The sequence below is a fragment of the Citrus sinensis genome, chromosome 2 (genome assembly GCF_022201045.2).
Source record: "Citrus sinensis cultivar Valencia sweet orange chromosome 2, DVS_A1.0, whole genome shotgun sequence".
In the NCBI taxonomy this organism is placed as follows: domain Eukaryota; kingdom Viridiplantae; phylum Streptophyta; class Magnoliopsida; order Sapindales; family Rutaceae; genus Citrus; species Citrus sinensis.
The window spans coordinates 11,926,087-11,942,722 of NC_068557.1; the positions used below are offsets into that span (position 1 = coordinate 11,926,087).

The 16,636-nt window shown below is 34.8% G+C and overlaps 1 protein-coding gene across 1 annotated transcript; it reads left to right on the forward strand.

Annotated features, from left to right (window-relative positions):
- The first annotated feature begins 14,399 nt into the window (after nucleotides 1-14,399).
- LOC102610847 (UDP-glycosyltransferase 74G1-like) lies at nucleotides 14,400-16,083 on the forward strand. Its single transcript, XM_006469840.4, has 2 exons — nucleotides 14,400-15,128; nucleotides 15,300-16,083. Exons 1-2 carry the CDS (start codon nucleotides 14,454-14,456, stop codon nucleotides 16,029-16,031), a joined length of 1,407 nt encoding a protein of 468 aa, XP_006469903.1. The 5' UTR covers nucleotides 14,400-14,453; the 3' UTR covers nucleotides 16,032-16,083.
- The last annotated feature ends 553 nt before the right edge of the window (nucleotides 16,084-16,636 follow it).

Below are 16,636 nucleotides of genomic sequence, written 5' to 3' on the forward strand. Positions count from 1 at the left end.
TATTCCTTAAACATAAAAAATCTTGTGTCAATGAAGGACCTTAAACTTCAGGGCTTTAAGTCACATGACTGCCATGTTCTTATGCAACAACTTTTGCCTATTGCCATTCGGTGTGTCCTGCCAAAGCATGTTAAAGAAGCTGTGATCAGGATGTGTTTCTTCTTTAACTTACTGTGTTCCAGTGTGGTTAATGTGTCAACATTGGAAAAATTACAGGCAGAGCATATGGTGACTTTGTGCTTGTTAGAAAAATATTTTCCTCCCTCTTTCTTTGACATAATGATACACTTGACTGTGCATTTAGTCAATGAAGTTAGACTATATGGCCCAGTTTACATTCGATGGATGTATCATTTCGAGAGATACATGAAAACTCTTTAAAGTTATATCCGGAACCGCAATTGTCTTGAGGGTTGTATAGCGGAGAGTTATATTGCGGAAGAAGCATTAAAGTTTTGTGCAGAATACATGTCAAACATGAATACAGTTGGGGTTCAACTTGGACATGTGCAAAACCTATCAAAAGATATGCCATTATCTGGTGGGAAAGTGGTACAAATTCCTCCACAATCACTAGATCAAGCTCACATGTACATCTTGCATAACAGGCAAGAGGTGGTACCATACATTAGGTAATTTGGTGCATTTCTTCTAATTAATTCTATATACTTTATTTCTATAATTTACAGTCTAATGTTTTCATGTTCTGGATGTCTAGTGACCATATGCAGTGGCTTAAAAGGGTGATCACAACTGTACCTTTGTCGATTGGCTAACTGATAAGGTTCCAGCATGTATATAATTAATTTTCACAAAGAAATCTCAACTTTGTTTTTCACTTAGTAAAGATGTTTACTTTTCTTCCTTGTCTTGTTAGGTATATGACTTGATTGAAAAGGGTGATCACGTATCGGATACTTTGCGATGGTCATCGCATGGGCCTCTTCCTTTTGTAACTAAACATAATGGTTATGACATTAATGGTTTCCATTTTATTACACGAGATCGAGACTCAAGTCGAGTAACTCAAAATAGTGGAGTTAGTGTAGGTGATTCTGAAATATCTGATATGACATATTATGGAGTTATAGATGAAATTTGGGTACTTAACTATCATTTGTTGAAAGTCCCTGTGTTGAAGTGTGATTGGGTTCAAAGTAGTTGCGTCAAGAATGATGAGCTTGGATTCATCTTAGTAGACTTAAACCGATTAGGATATAAATCTGATCCATTTATATTGGCTTCTCAAGCCAAACAAGTATTTTATGTAAACGATCAGATTCAAACAAAGCGGTCTATTGTCTGTCATATGCCTAGTAGAAGTAATCCTAATCAAATAAATAAATATAAGGTCAATAATGTAACAGAATATCCTCCCTTCACTAGAGAATTTCCAACTAATGATTTGTTACGTTCCGCAAATGGCGACCGAGCAATCTATGCACGAAATAGCAAAGAGGGAATTTGGGTTACCAATTGATTAATATTTTTCCAGTAAGTGTTTATTCAACTATTCAGTCTATGTTACAAACTAATATGATAATGAATTATTGTAGCTACTTTATTCTTGCAGCTGATTGAATGTTATATAGTTTTATATTATCAGTTAACTAATACAATTTAATTTACTTATTTCAGGTGCAGTAACATGGCTAAGGGAAAACATGTAATGGTTGATGTTGCTTCTGATCAGGAAGCTTACTTGGAAGACAAATATGACGACTTATTTGCCGAGGTAGATAATTTAGCAGATGCAGAAAATGAGGCTCATTTCGATGGTGTTGAGATGGATGGTGTTGAGTTTGATGGAGGTGATAATGATGGTGCTGATTTGGATATAGGTGATTTTTATGGTGCTGAGATGGATGGGGTTAATTTCGTTCCTCCTGATGTTGATGTTCCTGAAAGCAGTAACTCTAGGAGAGGTGTAAATATGGGAGCTAGGCAAAATAAAAGACTTCAAACAAAGAAGGGAAAGATTGTGGTACAATACAATGAAATATGCGTTCCAGCAGGCGATGAAGCCACTGAGTTGGCTTCGTTTATTGGGGTATTAGCTCGTACATCAGTTTCAATTCTCTATTCTGACTGGCGTAAGATTCCGCTGGAGACAAAAGAGCGTTTGTGGAAATCTGTTCTGGTGATTCTTAAAAATCCACTGCATTCTACTTAATCCTTTTGCTGTCATTTTTCAATTATGTACTTTAATGTAACAGAATTTTTATTAACTGTCACTTAAACAATCTTCCTCTTATCTAGGGTCGTTTCATTGTTCATCCTAGAAGTAAGAAGCAGGTGATATAATCAATTGGAACATCATTTCGGAACTTCAAGTATATGTTAGCAAAAGACTATATCTAGAATTGCAGAAATGATAAAAAGAAATTGTATGCACCCCCAATTGAGTACCCTCAAATAAAACGTCCTATTTGGATAAAGTTTGTCGACCAACGTTTGTCGGAATCTTTTGAAGTGAGTGTTTTCAAGTTAGGACGAGTAATATGTTAGTACTTACATTATATTTACCTTGTGTTATAACTAATCTAATTACGTAGAAAATCAGTCGTGTCAATAAGAATAGGAGAGCTTTGAGCAAGTGCAATCACCACCTTAGTCGAAAAAGATACGTTGGATTAATGAAAGAAATTGTAAGTGTGTTAAATATTTAAATTGTTAATGAAATAATTTATATATCAGTTAAGCACGTCAATTTTTTGCTTTGTTAAATATTTATTAAAGGTTTAGTTAACTATTAAATTTTGTAACAGTTAACTAATCTAATTTCTTTATCGAAGTAGTGTGTAAAATCAGAGCTTTCTGAAGAGTTAATTAACAGGAGTGAACTATGGAAGAGAGCTCGGATGCTAAAGAATGGAGGATACAACTTTGAAACCGAACAAATCATTAAGAAAATGGTAATCAAGTTTAAATAGAACAAACAAAGTTTTTGAAGTCTGATATATGCTCATTTAATAATATTAGTTTCTTTATGGTGGGCTATTAGGAAATGCTAGAGAAGGAGGACAAAAAATACTCATACAATTCAGATGCAAGAAATGATTTACTCGCACAAGCATTGGGAAAGCTTCCTCGAACTGGTCATATGCAAGGCTTGGGCAAATTTATTTATGCTTCTATGTACTTTCACTACATGCGTGGACCCATCCGCAATGAGAGAGAGAGCGAGCTAGATGCTTGGAAAAAATCAGTAGATGAACAGTTGCGAGAAATTTGCAAAGCATTGAAGAGGACACCTCGCCATTCAGATGTTGGAAGTTCCATTTTCCCACATAATATTGTCGATGATGACAGTGAGGGAGATATACATAAGGTACTTTCGTTATCTGCGTTACCCAAATTTTTCCTGGTTTAAGTATTTTCCCTTATATATCTTCCACTCATTAGAGTTTAAATTATTTAGTATTTGTTAATAATGCTGAAAGGAGCTGGATAATTTAGGGAAGTCAGCTGTGAAGAAGAGGAAATGGATGTTTGGTCAAAGGGACGAACATCCTAAAGCATCAACACTAAGAAAGAAGAAAGAAGTTCAGAAGAAAGAAGAGCCACCAAAAAACACAATTGCTGCCATATCGATGAAGTCAGCCAAAAATGATGACAGTGAAAATGACAATGAAGGTGATACACATAAGGTTAGTTCAATCATAATAAATGCCACTGCTGCCATTACGGTGAAGTCAACAAAAAATAAAGGCAGTGAAGGAGAAGTGCATAAGGTTAGTTAATAAATTAAACTGTATTTAAGTTGTTTTTGTCTTTGTATGTGTGATTTCTTTTTTTGTTGGCTAATTGTTTACTAACAATTTGATATCATTAACATCCACAGGAGCCAGATGATTTGGGCAAGCCACCAAAAAATACTACTACTGCCATTTTGAGGAAAAGTCCAAGAGTCAATCCTCCAATCCCAAAGGATTATGCAAATGATGAGAGGAAAATAATTGGAAGCAGTAAAAAGCAATTGGATTTTGACTGTGTTGATGGTACAGCTGATGGTATACAAGAGAGGCATCCTGATAGCCTAACAAAAAAGCCACTTTTCAAAAAGGATAGAGCCAAAAAAGTTGTAGTGCAGCCTATGAGGAACACAAGGAGTGCAATATTCAAGCACCAAAACAGTCATCCTATGCTGCAACTATTTGGTAAATTGTGTGAGAAATACCTGCCTGATGAAAATGATGGTGTTATAACATATATGATTGATGATAATGTATTCCAAAGACATGCATGTGCTTATATTGGGAAGAAAGATTGCAATGAACTATTGTCAATGCAAGCACTAGGAGTAAATGCTATTCAAGTATATATGGCGTAAGTGGTTTAATGAATTTTCTTTAAACTAGTTTTATTTAAAATTAGTATACTTTTTTTTATTGATGCACTGATTTTCTATTCAGGATGTTGGATTCCACTATTCTGCCAACCAGAAAAGGAATAAAACCATTTGGATTCATGTGTCCAAGTTTAGTTTGCCCAACAAATCCAAAGGCTGCAGAAAAATTTTGAGCATATCCACGACCACTTGAAAAAAGCCAAAAATGGACAACTCATTCTCATGCCATATAATCCTTCGTAAGTTTTAATTTTCATTTAAACTTTTACAGTTGTTTCTGAATTTATATTACTTTTACAATTGTTTTTAATTCACGGTTTTGTTTTCTGCTTTTTTTCCAACTGCCTTCTCCTATTGGAGCTACTATTGGGTTTTGGTTGTGTTTGACGTGGTGAAAAAGGAAGTGTTTTATGTAGATCCTGTGCAGTCCAGTCCTGATACTGATTTAGAACAGCTCCTTAAAATGTATGTATGCCAATCCATTTCATGCAATTGATATTTTAAGTTTTTTCAATATAATTAAGAGATAACACTTTGTTTTTTTTTTTTTTATAGCACCATGACACTCTTCACAGCAGAGGAAAGTAGGAAAAAATGGAATTATAATTCTAAGATGAGAATTGTGAAGGTAAAAAAAAAAGTAACCCTATAGAAACTATATGTGCCTATCGATTACATAACTAAAATGAATGAGATTTTGTAAGTTTTTTTTTTGTTTGTGCCATGAACAGGCTCCGAGACAAAATATCGCAAAATTGGAGTGTGGCTATTATGTGTAAAGATACATGAAGGAAATAATAGTAGATGTTAGTTTGTTAATGAACAATGTAAATTGATTATGACATTTCACTAACTTTCTTTTATTCCATATATGTGACATTATTTTTTAAGTTTGACCTCTTAATAATCTTGTGATTAACAGTTTAATGGAAAGAAAGTATACACTCAAGACGAATTAGATGAGGTTCGTTTGGAGTGGGCTAACCATTTTTCCGACATCCTTGTTGCATCAGCAAAATGGTTAGTATTAGTATGAAACTATAAATATTAGTTGTAAAAATTTATTGAAATTAAAGCTACAGTGTCAAATTATAATGGTTACTATTAACAATTATAGTGTACGTGTTTTGCATTCAATAACATTGGGTATTTTGATTGATTCCGAATAGATTGGTATTGGTTTGCTGGGTTTCAATTGGAGGGTTGCTGGGTATGTGGCTGGAATACCAGTGGTGTGGACAGATGTTGGGTTGGAAGATGTTGGGTTGCTGCTGAATGTGTGTTGGGAGTGTTGTTGGGTAAGTGGCTAGAATAGCAGTGGAGTGTAGTTAGAAGATGTATTGCTGCTGGAGGTTTTTGTTGGTGTGGAAAGATGTATTGGCTTGCTGCCGTTATGCCAGTGGTGTGGAATGATGCATGTATTGGCTTGGTGGTTGGAATTTGGAAATCTATTCTTGTAGTTTAACTGGATGAATTTTTTTTTAATTTCGGATGTTGCTTATATATGTATTGGTAGTGATGACAATATTAGATACTAGATGTATTTATTTTGAAATTAACTTGTTGGAATGAGTGGATGTTAATTAATATTAATTGTTAATTAATATTAATTATTTTTTTTTATTTTTTTATGATACTCATTTTTATTAATTAACTACATTTGTAAACATGAATACAAAAATTAATTGTAATCTTTTTTTTTTAAATTAACTTTATGACGGGAAATTCCCATCATATGGTCTGTCATAAACAATTTCCCACCAAAACTGAATAAAAAATTTACCAATTACAATAAAATTTCTCGCCAAAATTCAAACATTTGGTGCGAAATTTTAAATTAATTCAAATTTTAAGTTAATTATTTTTTCACATTAAAATATTATGTGACAGATATATGACTATAAAATACCATCGTTAATATATGATGGCAAATAATCTGTCATACATTAATAACAATGACATAGATGACAGATGAAGTGTCTGTCATGCACCACCTTTTATGACGGTTATTTCCCGTCATCTATTGCATGTTTTCTTGAAGTGCACTGAGCTATCAATTGATGTGCTTAGATCGGAGTTGTTTATAAAATATGGGATAACATGTTGTAATCAGCGACTGTATAGAGAGAAGAGAAAGGCTTTAGAGCTTTTGGGCCAAGATCATAAAGCAAGCTATACGAAATTGTTCAAGTATATGCATGCAATTATTGTTTCAAATCCTGGTTCTACAATAACCTTAGATAAAGATTGGATGGGGGGTGGGGTTAGTCCTCATTTTAAGAGATTTTTTTGTGTTTTTTTATGCTAATAAAAGGGGTTTTTTGGGGGTTGTTAGCAGTTCGTAGGACTAGATGGTTATTTTTTAAAAGGGTTGTATAAGGGAGTACTATTATCTGCAATTAGCATTGATGCCAATTATGGCATTTATCCTTTGGCTGATTGTGTAGTAAAAAATGGGAATACCGAGTCGTGGGTGTGTTTTATAGAGAGATTGTATGAGCAAATAGGCTGCAATGATGGAGAGGGCTTATGTTTTATGAGCAATAGACAAAAAGGAAAATTGAATGCATTAGAGAGAGTGTTCCCGCAAGCTTTGAAGATATATTGTTGTAGGCACATCTATGTTAATTTTAAACAAAAGTTTCCAGGTGTTTTGCTTAGGAAAGAGTTTTGGCAAGCCTGTAGAAGTGCAAATGCTACTCAGTTCAAGTACCATATGTCTAAACTATATAAAATCAGCCCTGCTGCCCATGATTGGTTTATGGGAATACCAGTGGTTTGTTGGACTAAACACTGTTTTCCCACACACACCAAGTGCAGTCACGTCACCAACAACATGACTGAGTCATTCAATAATTGGATCACAAATTTCAGAGTAATGCCAATCTTGAGAATGCTTGAAGTGATAAGAAGGAAAATGATGACATTAATCTATAAGAGACAACAACAAGTTCTGCTTTGGAAGGATGAACTGCCTCCGATTGTAAGGAGAAGGATTATGGCAGTTAGGGAGAAGTCTAGGTCATTGCAAATGATCTTTGGACACAACCAAACTTTTAAGGTGTTGGAAGATGTTTCTAAGAGAACTACAGTTGATTTGTTGGGCAAACATTGTGATTGTAGGGAGTGGGATGTGTCAGGATTGCCTTGAAAGCATGCAATATGTTGCATTGATGCCATGAGGTTCAATGTGGATGATTATGTTCACCCTTTACTTAAGAAGACCTCATTCAAGAACACATACTCCCACAAACTTTATCCAGTACCTGATGAAAGTAACTGGCCATTACTTTTACATGACAATCTTCTACCACCAGTGATCATTAGAACTGCTGGCAGACATCAAACCAAGAGAATGAAGGAAGCTGGTGAAGCGAAGACCTTTAAAAGGAGTTCAAGTGTGAAATGCTCTAGATGCGATCAATGGGGCCACAACAAGAGGGGTTGCAAAAAGCCTATGAGATCTTTGAATATCAACAAATCTGAAATGAAGAGAAGATCGTCCAAGGTCAGCATTTATGTTGTTTCATATATTTATTTTATCATTATCAAGTTATTATGTATATAATACAAACTAATTAGTTGTGTGTGTGTGTGTGTGTGTGTGTGTGTGTGTGTGTGTGTGTAGAAAAGCAAGGAATGCTCTGGCTCAGTACATTGTGATGATGGATCTGCTTCAAGGGCTGCATTTACTAGGAATATAATCTTAACTCAGTCCAGTGTTGTTGGACCTGGTATTTTCTTTAACCTCTTTTTATTTTTTAAAATAATTTATCAAATAGTCGTAAATAAGAAGAAAATGAAGGTCTTATTGGGTTCTTTACTTGATGAAGGACAAGTTATTCTAGAGTAAGCATTATCAAGTTAATGCATTCAGCAACATGTCAAGATTATATATATATATTTGCATGAGGACAACAGAACCAAAGCTAATCCCGTACAACACATTCTTTTGAGGGATTAGATTATACTATATCTCTTTCACTATAAGCTTTCCTATCAAGATGTTGTATCATCTTTTGTTACTCAACCTCGTACATAGGATTGAGTTTTTGTATATTTTTGTAGAATTGTGATACCGACAAACTCACAATATTTTGACAAGGGCAAGCATGCCTTATAACTTATCTGATTATGGCACACTAAGCAAACAGTTGCCTTTTTTTTTGTAAATATGGGTTGTTGTTGGTTGTAGAAGCTGATGAAATGCAGCCATTTGTAATTGTCACAAACTATTATTGCTGAAATGCATATAATTAATTATTATAATTCAAACTCTCGTGAGTTAATTTGTTAGAGTACTAGTTCCATATGTGGTTTATACTTGATGATGTTGGTTTGAAGTTGATTTCACCTTACACTTAAATTTAATCTTGCTACTTTAGTTTTCAATGAGACATATGGTATATAAATAAGCTTGCTGGTTTGGTACTGAGTTTTGAACTATTATTTATGGTTGACCTTGTTAGGTTAGTGTTAATTTCATGTATACTTCTTAAATCTGAGCTTGCTGGTTTGGTATTCATTTTATGTATACTACTTAAGGCTTTAGCCTGTTGTTTTATCTATTTCATGAACAATGATATGCTGTCGAGTGACCCCTCTTTAAAGTTGAGTTTATTGGCTTAATGTTCAATTGATATGTACATGATATTTGTAGGCTATTTGTTCATTTATTTAATGATCTTTTTGTTTGTTTTTTGTTGTTTTATATGCATTAGAAATTAACTACTTAATTTTTTATTACTCCATTACTAAATCGGTGTACAAGCAACTAGATTCTACAACTTTAGGCTTTATACATCTTAAGCATCATAATATTTATTGACAGTAAGACTACATGACAATACATCATTGTTTTTAATACATCTTTATAGGGCCTAGGTTTCAATAACTTATTCACAATGCTCATCACCTCTTTTACATTAGTATCAATCGTATTTATGACATGAGAATCCACCATGGCAGCTGCATTCCCTTCAAAAACAGCACCATTGTTGAAGTCGATTATGTCTGGTACCCACCACTTGAAGTACAACATTTTGGTTTGTTCATGCATGTGTAATAAAGCTTGTGAGGAATATCATCAGATTCTGATATCTTCACTTCAGCTCTGGTTTGGCATCTACATATACGATTTGAGAATCTGATTAGCCTGCCATTAACCCAATTTCTCCAAGCTGGTTCATATTCTACTTGCATGTTTGATCTTCATGATGTGTTTGAGCTTTAGGAGTCCATGTGTTTATTGGTACGTTTTCTGTTTTTGGCTTGTATACTGGCTGAATATAATGATTCACAAGAATGTATGGCATGAGCTTCCTGAGCTCATGTAATGCCTTTTTTTTTTTTTGAAGTATTTATAGGCAAAGTTGCTGCCACTATTACCGTTGATTCCAACGGTAATATTAGTAGGGAGAAGAAATTTTTCTTGAACCCAAATCTCCAACTTCTGAGCAATGTGAAATTTTTGTTTGATGTGGGTGTTTTAGACTTTTGAATTTGCTTACACTGCCAAATTTGCCGGGAAATTGTACTTGTCAGCCTTGAAAGGGTATTTTCGTCATCTTATTGGTCCACAAACGGTCAACTAACGAAAATACTAACTGCAGGGGAGGGATGTAAAAATACCGAGATATTTTCAATTGAACTGTTATTACGTGAAACCTCAGGGGAGGTATGTAAAAATAACCCTTGAATTATTTATAAATTAGATTCATCCCAAGACCTAATTCTATCTTCAAGATACAAGATTAACAAATTAAGAAATTCAAATCGTACAATATCGATCAAGAACAGAATAAAAACAGAGACCAACACACATGAATTAAGTGGTTCCACACCTGATTATGATGCTTGCATCCACTGAGGAAATAAGTTTCAAGCTTTCACTGTACAAAATTCAAGAGTTAAAAAGAACTTGAGAAGTATACAAAGAATACAAGCAACAAATTTTCTCTCTCTAGCTCTCTATTTTCTCGATTAGGACCAAGAAGATTGCCCGAGAACCAGTCGTATAATGTTTATAGTTTCTGGGTTTGCTAGCCACCAACTGGTTCTCGCTAAAAAGTAACAACTAGGGGTGGGCAAATCGGATTTCGGTTCGGGTTGTTCGGGTTTCGGTTCGGGTTTCAACCCATTCGGGTTGGAGAATTGAACCCAATCGGGTTCAAAACGCCAACCCGAACCAAACCGAACCGAATTTAATTCGGTTCGGTTCGGTTTAGGTTGACAATTCGGATCGGATTGGGTTGATAATTCGGGTTATAATTTCGGTTCGGGTTAATTCGGGTTAGTTCGGGTTAGAATAATTCGGGTTAGTTCGGGTTAGTTCGGATTGAAACAATTTAATCTAAAAATTCTAAGTTTCTAACCACTTAAAATCTAAAAATTTAAATTCCAAACATTCTTAACAACAAATATCTAGTACAATCAAACTACAAAAATTACAAATCTAATTAATAACAATCTCCATTTATTCAATTATCAATCAACAACAACAAACCCACTTCAAATAATTGAATAATTATCAATCAATTAATTAAAAATTTACAATTTAATTAATATCAATAGGCTGTTAAAAACTTAAAATTTGAATCGGGTTGTTGCCATCAGCTGCGTGCAAGTCAGCAAGTTATAGCGTCGCCGTCGGCAAGGTAAGACAAACCTTGATCTCGGAGGTCGGAGTAGCTACAACGTCGGCAGATCGAGGCTTGCTGGGCTGAGTGGGACGCGAGCTGAACGGCGAACGCACAGCGCAGTTGCGGGCAAGGCGTGCTGGCTGACGTGAGTGGGCTGCGGTGAACGGAGATGCTGGCTGCTGCTGTGAGTGTTCTTGTCGTGGGAGGGAGTGAGACGGTGAATGGGGCTGTTGGCCGCTGCTGCTGGCTGCTGCTGCTGCTGCTGGTGGCTGCTGGTGGCTGCTGCTGCTGCTGCTGGTGGCTGCTGCTGCTGGCTGAGCTACTGCTGCTGGCGGCTGCGAGCTGCTGCTGCTGGCTGCTGCGAGCTGCTGTTGTTGGTGTCTGTTGGAGCTGAACGGGGCTGCTGTGGCTGCTGCTAAGGGGCTGCTGTGACTACTGCAGAAGTCGTCGGCCACAGTTCACAGAAAATGAGAAGAGGAAGCAAGGAGGGGAGGCCGAGAGGGAGAGCTTTTTGTTTAGGGTTAGGGATTTTTTAGTTTAATTAATGTTTATAACTATATATATTTTTAATTTAAAAGTTAAATGTTAAAAAAAATAACTTCAACCCGAACAGGTTGAAAATTCGGTTCGGGTTCAACCCGAACCAAAATGTAACCCGAACGGATTGAAACTTTGAACCCGTTCGGATTTCACGGGTTAATCCGAACCGAACACCCACCCCTAGTAACAACCATAGCTACCAAACACACGTGACCCACATGTGCAAGCTTAAGTGATTTCAAGACGGCAGCAAGCCAGCAACATTGCATCGTTTTAAAGTGTTTTAATTCTGTTTAATCACACGTGTCACACGTATGTAACTTAATGGCCTTGAAAGACATTATCGCCATTGTCGGTTTGGGTTTATCGACAACTTATATGAACATTATTCCTCAAAACGACTTGTCGGTTGAATGAGTTTGAGTTCGTGCACAACATATATACTGTTTGATATAAATCAACCCCAAAATTTTGAAATCTTTTTACTTTTATACACTTTGTCAAAGATCAAAGGTGATGCGTTAGTTTTTTATGAACTAAACCCTAAAACTTTGGAATAAAATAAAATTGGGTCGATTAAGTTAGATCAGCTCAATAGTAAAACACTGATGATGACAATACGATTATAGAGATAAATATTAAATTTGTACTTACTTGTATAATCTGACGGGCATCATTAGCACTCTACCATGGAGCTTATCCAACTTAGCGACTGCCAATAAAATTATGTTCAGGGTTATTTTCTCATGTTTTTAAAATTATAAAAGTTGACAAAAAAGTACTCATTTTATATTTTTTTGAATTATTTATTAAGACAAATATTAATAGTTCGCACATCAACTAGTTAGTCAATTAACAAACTCAACGAAAAAGTAATAAACATTTATTTTTTCATTGACGTATAATTATGTCACGATTCAATAATTTTGTTCGAGTTAGATTGCTTTTTATTTGACTTTTTCAATTAAAAGCACGTGTTTTCTTCACTTGCATTATTTCTTTTGGAATCTTTCATGTTAGAGAAGAGTTAAACAAATGCATGCATGCTTGATGGCCACTCAATTCGTATTCGTTTGAACCTTTCGAAAAAAGAAAAAAATTTACTTGTTTGGCAAGGTTGTGATCACCAACTTTGACGTGTAGAAATTTTGAACTTTCCTATCAGTAAAGCAACATGAATATATAAACAGGCAAGCTAGTTCAAGTGATTTGAAAAGAGAAAAGTTACAAAAATAAAAATAAAAATGCAGAACATGAAAAAGAAAGTTACCTGAAGAAACCTACAATTTGGGGTCAATCTTGCTTTCTCTGACGTGGTGATGAAATATCAACTTGAGAACATTCACAAAGTTGATTGAGTTATTTCCAACACATTTTGATGAGCTGGAGAAAGAGGTAATTATATTATAAGTGTTTCAAAAATCTTAAATGTGCGTCTATATATAAATAGATTCGAACTCTAAACATATTATATTAAAAGATTTTATTAATCGAACAAACTAGTCGTAATATGTTTTGTTAAATTCACAAATTGTGGTTGGACATATATAAATAAATTATAATGGAGGCTTTCTTAATTGATTGATATTGTTGTTGTATGAGTCTTTCGTTGAGGGGGCCAATGATGACGTATTTTGCCGACATTGCCTGATTGTTAATTCGATGACGTCAGAACTGGATATTTACGTACTGAGGCCTACCTTGCAGACTTTTATGAATTAATTGATTAAACACGTTTTTTTCGTTTTCTCTAACGCAATTTAATTCTCAATTCCTTATTTCAACTGGCAGATATTAGGCATACGTGCTCAGTGACGAAGCCACTTGAGGACTTGCAACTTTGCATATCAATAATTTTGGGAAAATTTCAAATAGATCATTTTATATAGATTTATTTGTAGTGGTATTATTAATATTTTTAATAATATTTCAATTTTTCTTTATACTTTTTATTTTATTCATGCCAATCTCAATTCATTTCTCTGTATCCAAACCTCTCTTACTCTTTACCCTCTGACTTTGATTTTTTTTTTTAAATAAAAAAGCATAGTATTAACTCCTTAACTTTTTTATCCTAGAATTATAAGAATTTGAATTGAGGTATAATTATTTCAAGTTCAATTTCAATTTAATGGTATGAATTCAACATGATTCATTGGAGTACTTTATGAGTATTTTTTTCATAATTTTCTTAATCAAATATTGTCTTGCAAATTGTGAGCCAACTCAATATCTATTTTTGAATTTTTTGAAATATAATCATAGATAAATTCTTTTTCCCTCTTATTTTATCTCCATTGAATCAATGGTTGTTAAATAAGAGAACTGAAAAAAAAATCACTATCATTAATTTAACGCTCAACAATGCTTAACCAAAACTCTACTCGACATTAAATTTTAATTACAAAAAAATAATACATATTAGAATTCTTATAAAAAATAATTTTAATATGGCCCACACTAAAAGTAATCGGTAATGAAGAGAAAATTATTTTAGCCCACCGGCCCACACTGAAAAAATCTAGCTTCGCCCCTAAGTGTGCTGCTCATTACTTGTACATAAGACAATTCTAGACAACAAGTAGACAACACAATCCAGCTAACCTGACAGAAGTTTTGCGTTTGATTTTTACTTACTTCAAATGATAAAGCATGTGTCTTCGTCACATTCATTTAGGCAGAGTACGAGGACAAATTAATTTTAATGTTGAAGTTTTGGAGAAATTGTTCCTCACGTTACTCTTTCATGTTACAAAAGATTTCAATTGTAATTGATTAATTGATACAAAATTACTTGTTTTAATCGGCACTAGCCATAAACTCCGTCGTGTATATAAACACTGCACTTCCTATAAATCAATCAATTGTATAAACAACTAGAAGAGAGCTATACCTCAAGTAATTGTGTGAGGAGAAGAAAAATGGAGAATATTGAAAAGAAAGCTGCCTCCTGCAAACGGGTTCACTGTTTGGTCTTATCTTATCCAGCACAAGGCCATATAAACCCTCTGCTGCAGTTCGCCAAGCGCTTAGAACACAAAGGCCTCAAAGTCACTCTAGTTACCACTCATTTCATATCCAAATCCTTACATAGAGATTCATCGTCCCCGTCCACATCCATTGCTCTCGAGGCAATCTCTGATGGCTACGACGAAGGAGGGTCTGCACAAGCAGAGGGCGTTGAAGCTTACTTGGAGAGGTTTTGGCAAATTGGCCCTCGAAGCCTTTGTGAACTTGTTGAGAATATGAATGGCTCAGGTGTCCCTGTCGACTGCATTGTGTACGATTCATTTTTGCCTTGGGCTCTCGATGTCGCTAAGAAGTTTGGGCTGGTTGGAGCCGCATTCCTCACTCAATCTTGTGTTGTTGATTGCATATATTACCATGTGAACAAGGGCTTGCTCAAGCTTCCACTTCTAGACAGTCAATTATTGTTGCCTGGAATGCCTCCACTTGAGCCTCAAGACATGCCTTCATTCGTTTACGATTTGGGGTCATATCCTGCTGTTTCTGATATGGTGGTAAAATATCAATTTGATAATATTGACAAAGCTGATTGGGTTCTTTGCAACACATTTTATGAGCTGGAGAAAGAGGTAATTATAAGTTTTTCAAAAATTTCACTTTGTCCTAGTTTACACGTATGAGCCTGGATTCAAATTCCAAGCTTTTAATTATGTCACAAGATTTTAATTACCAATTGATCTAACGAAAAGTCTCGTAAAATGCTTGTTGACATTAATTGACTTTTAATCTATTTTGTGCAGGTAGCTCAATGGCTGGGTAAACATTGGTCATTGAAGACAATTGGACCAACAAAACCATCTATGTACCTCGGTAAGCAAATTGAAGAGGACAAAGACTATGGTTTCAGCATCTTTAAGCCAAATAATGAATCTTGCATCAAATGGTTAAACGATCGGGCAAACGGGTGTGTTGTTTATGTATCATTTGGGAGTATGGCAACACTAAAAATAGAGGAAATGGAAGAATTGGCTTGGGGTCTGAAAGCAAGTGACAAGTATTTCTTGTGGGTTGTAAGGGAATCCGAACAATCTAAGCTTCCGGAAAACTTTTCAGAAGAAACATCCCAGAAAGGCTTGGTAGTGAATTGGTGCCCGCAATTAGAAGTTTTGGCACATGAAGCAACAGGATGTTTTTTGACACATTGTGGCTGGAACTCTACAATGGAGGCCCGGAGCTTGGGAGTGCCAATGGTGGCAATGCCACAATGGACTGATCAGAGCACTAATTCCAAGTGCGTGATGGATGTCTGGAAAACGGGACTTAAAGTTCCAGCGGATGACAAAGGAATTGTCAGAAGAGAAGCAATTGCACATTGCATTCGTGAAATATTAGAGGGTGAGAGATGCAAAGAGATAAGACAGAATGCTGGTAAATGGAGCAATTTTGCCAAAGAAGCCGTGACTAAAGGTGGAAGTTCGGACAAAAATATTGATGACTTTGTTGCCAACTCGATTTCCTCCAAAAGCTTTTAATATCTTTAATTTTGTTGGATTTTTGTAATATCTTTAATATGTAATACTTTTTCTGATACAATCATGTCAGTAATTTTTGAATAATAATGATAATAATAATAATATAAAATATTTAATTCCAGGTATTGATGACATAAGTAATGATGACATAAGCAATGGTATAAGTGATGATGTAAGAGAAGTTTGTACATATAATTAAGAATTATAGAATTTAGTAAGATATTTATAAAGAATAATCTCAATCATTGATCAAGAGTTATAGTGGCAAAATTCTAGCCATCAATTAGCCTTAAAAAATCCTATAAATACCTCATAGCCCCTTTGATTTTCAATGTAACCTAGAAATTTCACCCTCTTCTATTTTAAGACATAACATCAAGAGTAGAGAAACCTTCAATTTAAAAAGGTTTAGAGAGGTCAAGGTCAAGAGGTAAGTAACACTCCAACTGCAATGTAAGGACAAAATTCTTTTCATACTTAACTTCAATTTTAACTAATCCTTTATCTTGTATCTCTATTTTCTAATTCATAAGGAAGAAGCATTTGATGCTTTTAAGATTTGTAAAACAAAAGTAAAGAGATAAATAGACAAAAAAAAATTGTAA